This window comes from Carlito syrichta, unplaced genomic scaffold (genome assembly GCF_000164805.1).
Source record: "Carlito syrichta isolate Samal-C Ts95f unplaced genomic scaffold, Tarsius_syrichta-2.0.1 Scaffold98146, whole genome shotgun sequence".
In the NCBI taxonomy this organism is placed as follows: Eukaryota; Metazoa; Chordata; class Mammalia; order Primates; family Tarsiidae; genus Carlito; species Carlito syrichta.
The window spans coordinates 142,337-154,417 of record NW_007042242.1 but is presented as its reverse complement, the minus strand read 5'-3'; the positions used below and the strand labels follow the sequence as shown (position 1 = coordinate 154,417).

Sequence of the window (12,081 nt, the reverse complement as noted above, 5' to 3'; positions counted from 1 at the left end):
AGGGGGCTGGCTGCTGGAAGCCTGAGGAAGTTTGTGGAAGTTTCCCCAGGTGACCCCAGTGTACTTCTGCCCTCATCCACACCTTGGCTCCGTTGTCAGGAAAGTCAAGTAATTAAACGCCTAGCAGGAATTGCCACTAAATGTAATTATCTCAGGAGTAGTTTCGAGAGGTATTTATCAGGGTTTAGCGGGCTTAGCTCACCAGCTGGTATTTAGATGCAGGAATAAAAACTGGATTCTGGTCTCTTTTTGTAAAGTTTCTGAATAAATGGCCCGATGGGAGAGTTTTGTAGGTATTGATATGGGTCAACAAAAAAACTTTTACTGCTACTGGCAAAGGTGAGCGGTTTTTTCTTTCTTTGAATGAAAATGAAAGCTGTTACTGTTCTGATATATAATTTTTGACAACTTACAAACTATCGCTTGAAAACTGAGATGTTTTCAAACAGTTAAAGCAGAAACCATTCTTACTTGAAGCTTTCTGGAAAGAATAAAGGGTTTGGGGGTTTGTGAATGATCCTGCCTTGTTCGGTGACGGCTCTCACTCCTGTGGTCTCCCCTTTGCTATTAGAGTGAAGCCAGAGTTCCAGGCCTGCCAGGGTTACCCCTGTGGCAACTGGTATGAGCAACAGCACGGCTTTTATCCTCTTTCTTGCTACAGCAACTACTGTGTGGTAGGTGGAAATGAACAGGACCCTTTTTCTGCGCATGAGACCCCTGAACACCCAACTGGAACTTTGGTTACGCCTAAGGTATCCCTCGCGGAAGTGAACCTTGTGTCATTCCTGTGCCCAGCAATGTAAACATCAGTTTCCTCTCTTTACTCATCTGTGTTCTGTCATCCAAAGTCTCACAACATGGCTTTTGTTCCCTGTTTTAATACTAGACAGTAAAGCTGATGACCTAAGGAAAAAACCTTTTACAGCTTTACTGAGATGTAATTGAAATTTAAAAAAAGCTCTGCACGTATTTAATTTATATAATTTGATGTGTTTAGATACATGCATAACCTAAGAAATTTTGACTTGCAGACAATTTAAGTCCTCATTATCTTCCAGAAACAAAATAAACGGCTGATGAAGTGTCTGCCTACATTCTTTTTTTTTTTTTTTTGAGTTGGTCTCTCTCTCTCTCGCCCAGGCTGGAGTGCAGTGGCATGCTCACGGCTACCGCAACCTCAACTTGCTGGACTCAGGTGATCCTTCCGCCTCAGTCTTCCAAGTAGCTGGGACTACAGGCATGCGCCACTATGCCCAGCTAAATTTTTTATTTACTGTAGAGACAAGGTCTTGCAAAGCTGCCCAGGCTGTTTTCGAACCCCTGAGCTCAGGCAATCTTCTCACCTCGGCCTCCCAAAGTGCTGGGATTACAGGCTTGAGCCACCGTTCCTGGCTGCCTAAATTCTTGCTACTAAATTTTACATTATTATCATTCAAAATATTTTACCCTTTAAAACGTAATCTAGAATAGGAGATAGTTTTTGGTTTGTTTTGTTTTATTGTAGCAGCAGACACGAACACACTTAAATATATTTTAATACTTTCATTACTAAAGTGACATTTCTAAAATCACACAAAGATCTATGGGAGTATGGGAAAGCGTCCCCAGTTCCCTCCCCAGTCCTTCCATTCATAGCACTGTTGGGATGAATCTGTGTCTTCTAAATCCTTCCCCTCTACTCTTGCTAAATCAATATGGTTGGGCTTTGTTACTGTTTGGGAATTTGAGAGGTGCTTTAGGCAAGATGAACTTCATAAATTCAGTACATATATCGACTTACTCCTTGCTTCTGCTTATAGTTTGTAAAAGGAGAACTTTCTTTAAAAATTGCCAATTTAGATATGCTGAGATTTTTTAGTTCATACCTTATCTGACATTTCAAATATTTTCAGGACTTTAACAACATTGATTTTATTTATCTTCAAGCATTTGTTTGCTTTTTGCTTTTTTTTTTTTTTCTGTTGAGAATAAGTTCCTGGATGTGAAAGGCCTGGAATAAAGGATATAACATTGAAAATTGTAAATAGCAAATTACCCAAAAGCCTGTTTGAGTTTACACTTTTCTTTTCTTTTCTTTTTTTTTTGAGTTGGAGTCTCACTCGGTCGCCCAGACTGGAGTACAGTGGCCGCTCCTGGCCACCGCAGCCTCAACCTGATAGACTCCAGCGATCCTTCCACCTCTGAGTAGCCGGAATTACAGGCATGCGCTACCACACCCGGCTGATTTTTTGATTTATTGTAGAGATGAGGTCTCGTTGCCCAGGTGGGTCTCGAACCCGCGGGCTCAGGCAATCCACTCACCTCAGCCTCCCAAAGGGGGGCGGGATTACAGGCTGAGCCACTGAGTCCGGCTTGAGTTTACACTTTTCATTAGTGTAATGAGTGTGCTCACTTGTCTAGAATCTTCTGGTAGGCAAGGGAGGCATTTCTCTATTATTGAGGAAAAACTTTTAAAAATTTTTAATTATTATTATTATGTTTTTTGAGTTGGAGTCTCACTCTATCGCCCAGGCTGGAGTGCAGTGGCACACTCACGGCCACCCCAGCATCAACTTGATGGGCTCCAGTGATCTTTTCACCTCAGCCTTCCAAGTAGCTGGAACTACAGGTGTGCACTATCACACCTGGCTAATTTTTGTTATTGTTGTAGAGACAAGGTCTCACCAAGTTGCCGGGGCTGGTCTTGAACCCTCGGGCGCAGGCAATTCAAAGTGCTGGGATTACAGGCTGAGCCTGGCCAGGAAAACATTTTTTAAAATGTTGATTGGTATCTATGTTCTCTGACTTTTTGATGTCCTTTTTTTTTTTTTTTTTCTGGGTTGGATTATGTCCCATTTTGGTTGATTGTGTAAGCTATCCATTCACACATTAGGGAAATTAGCACTTTGCAGTCAAAATGTTAGGGAACTGCCCCCAATTTGTCTCCTAACATACATGGTAACTAACAGTCTTATGTGATGGTCTTTGCCTGAAAACCAAAGTTGAATTTAATACCTAGATTCTTGGTTCTTAAAACTTGCATTTGCCCAGGCTGGGCAACTCGGTGAGACTTCATCACTACAATAAATCAAAAAATTAACCGGGCATGGTGGCATGTGCCTGTAGTTCTAGCTACTTGGAAGGCTGAGGCGGAAGGATCGTCTGAACCCAGCAGGTCAAGGCCGTGGTGGCTGGGAGTCTGCCCCTGCATTACAGTCTGGGTGACAGAGTAAGACTCCAACTCAAAAAAATTTTAAAAATAAATAAATAAAACTTACATTTGCTTGATACTTTATTAATTGCCCGAGCTTTCGTTTTCAATTTTAAAAATCTGTTTTAGGTATGCCTTGTATAAAATATCTTGTTAGGGTCTTTGTCTTTTTCTCTTTAAGCCCAACTTGGGCTTTTCTCTTTTAGCTTGATATTGCACTACTTTTAAAAAATATTTTGCTACATTGCCTGACGTTTTAGCCTGTTTTTTTCTTTCATCCCTTTCTGTTTTGCACTCTTGGGAGTTGATCTGTTTTCTGGCAGTTACCTTTACATCTTTAAACACAGAAGTATAGCTATGAGTATATTACCAACTTTAGAAGTGAAAGCAATAATCTCTTACTTCACTCATAAGAAAATTAAGAAGTTGAAATCCTTTTTTCTCCCTTGCCACACTTTCCTTCTGTTCCTCTGTTTGTTTTTGTTGGCACATTCTGAGATTTTTATCTCACTGTCTTGTCAAATTATTACTATAGCATGCATTTTTTTCATTCAAGAATTATAAACGTTCTTTTTGGCTATGATGACCACACTATGCCATCTGCCTACTTTCCTGTTGGGTATCCCACAGTGGGTCTCTCTTTTAACGTCCTCATTTTGGTCGTCTCTAATAAAGCATGTTCTCTCTAAGATATCATAATTTTATTCCCTGCCTCCCGAATGTGTTTGCCTCTGTCCTTGGCCCTTATTGCCCCAAGTTAAGGTATTACCCCCTATCCCCTGGCTGTAACTTGCTTAAGATTAGAGGAAGTGGATGCCTTTAAAATTATTAGATGGTTTTCAGGTCTTTGTGGACCATCAGTACAACTTTTCCTAACTGTCTCTAGCAGATGAAAGCCTTTTATAGATGCACCTTTTTTTTTTTTTCTTTTTTTTTTTTAGTTGGAGTCTCACTCTGTTGCTCAGACTGGAGTGCAGTGGCACACTCACGGCCACTGCAACCTCAACCTGCTGGGCGCTGAGGCGATCCTTCCACTTCAGCCTTCCAAGTAGATGGAACTACTGGCATTCCTGGCTAATTAGATGTACCTTTCTTTAAAAACAACCAGCTGCATATGCTACCCAGATGGCCCTCACACCAGAGAGAATGCTCTATCTCCAGATTGTTTCTGCTTCCTTTACCCTGGTCATTTAACATCTACAAAGTACACATCAAAAAGGAGGAAATGTGAGATTACTTGCACAGTGTATTATAGGAAAGGACTTTTTCCAGCACAAATTCTGACTGCTTTAACCCTTTCTTTTCCCTTTTCCTTTTTGAGAAGGGGGTCTTACTTTGTCACCTAGAGTACAATGGCGTGATCATGGCTCACTATAACCTTGAACTCCTGGGTTTAAGCGATCCTCCCACCTCAGCCTCCCAAGTAGCTGGGACTACCTATGAGAACTACCACTCTTAGTGTCTTAGCCATTTCTAAATAGATAAGAGACAAATGGTGATTAAATTTATGGTAATGATACAATTTGTCTTCCATACTATGACATATTTCAGAGAGAAGAGGAGGCATAATTTCCGATCAGGAGGGGAAAAAAGAGTCACTGAGTCTTGGGCTCTCAATCTCATTCATTCTTACTAGTAAGGGAGGTGCAATTAAGTTCATTGCTACCAGGAGCTAACTCAGTCCTTCCTGGATAGGGTGGTTCCTTGAAACAGCCGGACGTACTTAAGATAGGTTCCCAGGCTGGGTGCAGTGGCTCATGCCTGTAATCCCAGTCAAGGCTGGAGGACTGCTTGACCCCAGGCGTCCAAGACCAGCCTAGGCAATGTAGCGAGACCTCATCTCTACAAAATTTTTTTTTAAAGTTAGCCAGGTATGGTGTGTGCCTGTAGTCCTTTGGCAAACTGAGATGGAAGGATTATCTGGGCCCAGGAGGTTGAGACTGTGTGAGCTGTAATTGTGCCACTGCACTCCAGCCTGGGTGACAGATAGATACCCCTACTAAAAACAAACAAAAAACAGGTCCCCAACAGGTATATATAGAGGAATCATAAAAACAGATGCTGTCCCAGTAAAGTCAATAGAATCTGAGTTAGCCAACCAAGACTTATTTTGGGAGTGCCTCTGGAATTTACCTCTCTCATTATGTAAGAACCTGGTTGGTTGACTTGCTTTCCTGTAGCCCCTGCATTTTCTTGAGCGTCTCATATCCTGTTTTTGTTTTGTGTTTTTGAGTTGGAGTCTCTCTGTTGCCCAGACTGGAGTGCAGTGGCAGCTCCCGGCCACCGCAGCCTCGACCTGCTGGGCTCCAGCGATCCTTCCGCCTCAGCCTTCCAAGTAGCTGGAACTACAGGCGGGCGCTACCACACCTGGCTAATTTTTTGATTTATTGTAGAGATGAGGTCTCGCCAAGTTGCCCAGGTGGGTCTCGAACCCGCGGACTCAGGTAATCCACTCATCTCAGCCTCCTAAGGTGCGGGATTACAGGCTGAGTCACCGAGCCCGGCTATATCCTGGTTCTTACCTGAGCTATGGAGTGAGGGACATAATTAGAAGGCCGTGAGAAAAATGTTATGGAGACTTTGCAGATTATCTTTTGGAGGAAAGGGCAGAACTCCAGGTCAAGAGGCATCTAGTATAGGAAATAAGGAGTCTGGTTGCCAAGGTCCCTGGATCTCTGGTTCCTAGATCAGGCCCTGGGATGCTGATTAGTTCCCAGAAGCTAGTCAGGTCAGAGGACTTTGTTGGGTTTGTTCTTCATTGTGACTTTGCTTCTGTTGACTCAGTTCACCCATTTCATAATTGTGATATTATATCATTTAAAGATTATTTTAGTCAAAATTCAAAATAAATTTTATTTGAAAGGATGTTGATTATTTTTTGAGCTGATATCTCACTCTTTTGCCAAAACTGAAGTATAGTAGCACAATCACAGATCACCATAGCCTCGACCTCCTGGGCTCAGGTGATCCTTCTGCCTCAGCCTGCCAAGTAGCTGGGGCTACAAGTGTGCACCACCATGCCCGGCTAATCTTTTGAGTTTTTGTAGAGACAAGGTCTCACTATGTTGCCCAGGCTAATCTCAAACTTCTGGGCTTAAGCAATCCTCCTTCCTCAACTTCCAACATGTTATAATTACAAGTGTGAGTCACCACACCCAGCCTAAAGGGATTATTTAGATATTTATGTTTTAGATAGTATTTTTGAGAGCTAGAATTCTTCCCCAAGAAATTGTGTTTTGACAGTAAATACTTAAGTAAAATTAAATTCTCATGAGATATCTTTTCGTTGCAGGAAACCATAGCTCTAGCTGAAAACCACGATGAAGATTTACTAGAAGGTAAAAACCATATGCCATAGCAGTTGGAAACAAAACTTAATTCTATTTTCTGGTTCCCCATTTACTCAATTTGCTAGAAACTGAGATATAACTGGAAAATTCTGATGTAGGTTGCCAAAGCTGTTCTCTTGCAGGTTCTCTTCACTCTGTTGATTGTTTCCTTTGTTATGCAAAAACCTTTTAGTTCCATGTAATACCATTTTTCTGTTTTTGCTTTTGTTACCTGTGCTTTCAAAGTTATATCCAAAAAAAATCACTGCCCAGGCCAGTGTCGTGGAGCTTTTCTCTTGTGTTTTCTTCTAGTAGTTTCACAGTTTAGATCTTAGGTTTGTCTTTATTCTATTCTGAGGTTTTTTGTTTGTTTGTTTGTTTGTTTGTTTGTTTGAAACAGGGTTTTACAGCCAGGTGCAATGGCTCACGCCTGTAATCCCAGCACTTTGGGAGACTGAGGCAAGAGGATTGCCTGAGCTCATGGATTTGAGATCAGCCTGGGCAACATGGCAAGACTTCATCTCTACAATAAATCAAAAAAATTAGCTGGGTATGGTAGCATGTGCCTGTAGTTTCAGCTTCTTGGAAGGCTAAGGCTGAGCCGAGCAGGTCAAGCCTGTGGTGGTTGTGAGAGTGCCACTGCACTCTAGCCTGGGCAACAAAGTGAGACTCCGACTCAAAAAAAGAAACAGGATTTCACTCTGCCACTCAGGCTGGAGTGCAGTGGCACAATCATGGCTCACTGCAACCTCAAACTTCTGGTCTCAAGCAATTTTCCTGCTTCAGCCTTTCAAATAGCTGGAACTACATATGTTTACCACCATGACTGCCTAATTTTTTAATTTTTTGTAGACATGAAAGTCTCATTTTGTTGCCCAGCCTGATCTTAAACGCCTGACCTCAAGCAATTCTCCCATCTCAGCCTTCCAAAATGCTGGGATTATAGACATGAGCCACTGTACCTGGCTTTATTTTGAGTTGTTTTTGGCTTGCTGAGAGATAAGAGTCTAATCTTATTCTTTTGCAGGTGGATATCTAGTTTTCTCAGCACCATTTATTGAAGAGACTGTCCTTTCCCCAAAACTGTGCTCTTGACACCTTTGTCAAAAATCAGTTAGCTGTAAATGTGTGGATTTATTTCTGAGCTCTTGATTCTGGTCCATTGGCCTGTGCATCTGTTATTATGCCAGTATCATGCTGTTTGGGTTACTGTAACTTTGTAATGTATTTTGAAATCAGGTAGTGTACATCTACCTTTGTTCTTTTTGCTCAAGATTTTTTTTTTTTTTTTGGCTGTTTGGAGTCTTTTGTCCTTACATACAAATTATAGGATGATTTTTTTCTATTTCTGTGAAGAATTTCAGTGATATTTTGATGGGAATTGCATTGAATCTGTAAGTTACTTTGGGTATTATGGTCATTTTGATATTCTTCTAATCCATGAATGTGGGATCACTTTTCATTTATCTTCTGTAATTTCTTTCATCAGTGTTTCATAGTTTTCAATATAGAGATCTTTCACCTCTTTGGTTATATTTATTCTCAAGTATTTTTAAATAGCTATTGTAAATAGTATCTTATTTTTTCAAATAGCTTGCTATTAGTGTATAGAAATACTACTGAGCTTTGTATGTTAACTTTGTATCCTGTAGCTCCAATAAATTTATTAGCTCTAAGAGTTTTTTGGTAGACTCTGTAGGGTTTTCTATACAGGCATACCTCAGAGACATTGCAGTTCAGTTCTAGACCACTGCAATAAAGTGAATATTGCAATAATGCATGTCAAACAAATTTTTTGGTTGCCCAGTGCATATAAAAGTTATGTTTACACTGTATTGTAGTCTATTAAGTGTAAAATACCATTGTGTCCTTAAAAATGTACATACCTTAAGAAATACTTTATTTCTAAAAAATGCTCATACCTGTAATCCCAGCACTTTGGGAGGTAGAGGCAAGAGGATTTCCTGAGCTCAGGGGTTCGAGACCAGTCTGGGCAACATGGCAAGACCTCATCTCTACAATAAATAAAAAAATTAACCAGGCGTGGTGGCACATGCCTGTAGTTCCAGTTCCAGTTACTTGGAAGGCTGAAGTGGAAGGATCGCTTGAGCCCCGCAGGTCAAGACTGCGGTGGCCATAAACGTGCCACTGCACTCCAGCCTGGGTGACAGAGTGAGGCTCTGACTCAACAAAGCAAAGCAAAACAAAATGCTAACAAAGTGGTCACATACTGTTGGAAAAATTGTGCCAATAAATTTGCTCAATGCAGGGTTGTCTCAAACTTCCAACATGTAAAATTTATGATATCTGCAGAGAGTGATAAAGAGAAACATGATAAAACGAGGTATGCGTGCATCTAATATGCCATCTCAAATAGGGAAAGTTGTACTTCCTTTCTAACTTGGGTTCCTGTTACTTCTTTCTCTTGTCTAATTGTTCTGGCTAGAACTTCCAGCACTATGTTGAATAGAAGTGGCAAAAGCACGCATCTTTGCCTTGTTTCAGATCTTAGAGAAAAAGCGTTCCACTTTTTCTTAAGTATTATGTTAGCTGTAGGTTTGTTGTATATTTTCTATATTGTGTTGAGCTATATTCCTTTTATACCTAATTTGTTGACAATTTTTTTTTTTGGAGTCTCACTCTGTTGCCCAGACTGGAGTGCAGTGGCCGCTCCTGGCCACCGCAGCCTTGACCTGCTGGGCTCCAGCGATCTTTCTGCCTCAGCCTTCTGAGTAGCTGGAACTACAGGCGCGCTACCACGCCCGGCTAATTTTTTGATTTATTGTAGAGATGAGGTCTTGCCAAGTTGCCCAGGCGGGTCTCGAACCCTCAGGCTCAGGCAATCCACTCACCTCAGCCTCCCAAAGCGCGGGATTACAGGCTGAGCCACCGAGCCTGGCTGACAATTTTTATCGTGATGAGATGCTAAGATTTTTGTCAAATGCTTTTTCTGCATTTATTGAAATGATCATATGATTTTTGTCCATTCTGTTGATGTGATGTATCATGTTTATTAATTTATGTATGTTGAACATCCTTTCATCCCTGGGCTGAATCTCACTTGATCATGATGGAGATATATATATAGATAGATAGATAGATATAGATTATATACATATTTTTTAATATGCTGTTGAGCCAGGCACGGTGGCTCAAGCCTGTAATTCCAGCATGGTGGGAGGCTGAGGTGAGAAGATTGACTGAGTTCAGGTGTTTGAGACCAGTCTGGGCAACTTGGTGAGACATTGTCTCTACAGTAAATCAAAAAATAAGCCGGGTGTGGTAGCGTGACTCTGTGTTTCCAGCTACTTGAAAGGCTGAGGCAGAAGGATCACCTGAGCCCACCAGGTCGAGGCTGCGGTGGCCGTGCGCGTGCCACTGCACTCTCGCCTGGGCAGCAGAGTGAGAGTATAAACTCAAAAAAAAAAAAAAAAGGCCATTGAATTCAGTTTGCTAGTGTTTTATTGAGGACTTTTGCACCTCTGTTCATCAGGGATATTGGCTGTAGTTTTCTTTTTTGTTGTATCCCTGTCTGGTTTTTGGTATCAGGGTAATGGTGGCTTTTTAGAATAAGTTGGGAAGTGTTCCTTCCTCATCAGTTTTTTTGAGTAGTTTAAGAAGAATTGGTATAAGTTCTTCTTTAATTAGATGTTTGGTAAAATTCAGTGGTTAAACCCAGATCCTAGGCTTTTCTTTAATGAGATACTTCCTATTACTGATTCAATTTCCTTACTTGTTACTGGTCTGTTCAGATTTTTTATTTCTTTATAATTTCATCTAGATAGGTGGTAGTTTGTGTCCAGGAATTTATCCATTTCCATGTTATATAAATTGGTGGAAAGTTTTTCTTTTTTTTTTGAGTTGGAGTCTCACTCGGTCGCCCAGACTGGAGTGCAGTGGCCACTCCCGGCCACTGCAGCTTCACCTGCTGGGCTCCGGTGATCCTTCCACCTCAGCCTTCCGAGTAGCCGGAATTACAGGCATGCGCTACCACGCCCGGCTGATTTTTTTTTTTTTATTGTAGAGATGAGGTCTCGCTGCCCAGGCGGGTCTCAAGCACGTGGGCTCAGGCAATTCACTCACCTCAGCCTCCCAAAGGCACGGGATTACAGGCTGAGCCACCGAGCCCGGATGGAAAGTTTTTCTTAATAGTCTGTTTATCCTTTGAATTCCTGTGATACCAGTTGTAATCTTTTTCCTCTATAATTTTGAGTTTCTCTTTTTTTCTTAGTCTAGCTAAAGGTTTGCCAATTTTATCTTTTCAAAAAACCAATTCTTTGTTTTGTTGATCCTTTGTGTTTGGTTTTTTTTTTTGGTCGATTTATTTCTACTCTGATCTTTATTATTTCCTTTGTTCTACTACTTGTGTGTTTTATTTATTCTTCTAGTTCCTTCTATTGGCCAGTACTGTGCCAGATCAATGACTAGCCAAGCACTTGAGTGGCTGATATGTTCCAGAAGCTGTTAGAACACTTAAAAGCGATCTAGATCTATCATGCTCACACTTCCTATGTGGTAGGTATCAACGTCCCCACTTTACAGAAAATGGAGCAGAAACACTAGAGATGACTTTGTTTGGGATTACAGAGCTAGTACGTGTGGTTTGTCTGGCAGTCTGGGTCCAGAGAGCATGCTCACATTGTGTGTTTTTCTCCATCACCTTTGTAGATGTCTGCATAATTGACGAAGGCCAGAAGAGTAGACTTACACTTTAACTCGAAAGACATCCCCAAGCTAGGCTCAGTGGCTCAGTCTGTAATCCCACGCCTTGGGAGGCTGAGGTGAATGGATTGCCTGAGCCCGCGGGTTCGAGACCCGCCTGGGTACCTTGGGGAGACCTCATCTCTACAATAAACCAAAAATTAGCTGGGTGTGATAGTGCGCGCCTGTAGTTCCAGCAACTTGGAAGCCTGAGGTGGAAGGATCGCCGGAGCCCAGCAGGTCAAGGCTGCGGTGGCTGGGAGTGACAGAGTGAGACTCCAACTCAAAAAAAACAAAAGAGAAAGAAAGAAATCCCCAGAGCTGAATAAGCACTCTTAACTCATATCTAAGTCAAAGTACTAAAAATTAGAACTGCTTGGTAGCATTGAAAGATTTCTTTTAAACATCAAGGTGATTTAATTTAAACACTGAGCACCTACTAACATGCAAATCCTGCATTAGTCACAGGGGCTACAAAGACTGATAACAACATGCTCCCTTTGATAAAGTCGCAAAGGCAGTGGGTGGGTTTGTCTGCTTGGGGCAGGGTATTGGGTAGGAAAAAACGGACCAGATGGACATGTGATAAGACATGTGATGAGAAACAAACAATAGTGTTCTCTGCATTTCCCCTCTATTTTTCTTTTCCATCACTTAAAAGAAACAAAAAGCCAGGCTTGGTGGCTCAGCCGGTAATCCTGCGCCTTTGGGAGGCTGAGGTGAGTGATTGCCTGAGCCTGCGGGTTCGAGACCCACCTGGGCAACTTGGCGAGACCTCATCTCTACAATAAATCAAAAAAAAAATTAGCCAGGTGTGGTAGCGCACACCTGTAGTTCCAGCTGCTTGGAAGGCTGAGGCGG

General features: G+C 41.7%; 1 protein-coding gene across 1 annotated transcript in view; it reads left to right on the top strand.

Moving 5' to 3' along the window:
- The first annotated feature begins 268 nt into the window (after positions 1-268).
- The window catches only part of CUNH6orf52 (chromosome unknown C6orf52 homolog), a 13,366-nt gene continuing 1,553 nt past the window's right edge, over positions 269-12,081 (top strand). The window contains exons 1-3 of the mRNA XM_008063224.1: positions 269-338; positions 553-752; positions 6,483-6,528. Of these exons, the coding sequence (XP_008061415.1) occupies positions 269-338; positions 553-752; positions 6,483-6,528 (316 nt within the window). The remainder of the gene's footprint in view (positions 339-552; positions 753-6,482; positions 6,529-12,081) is intronic.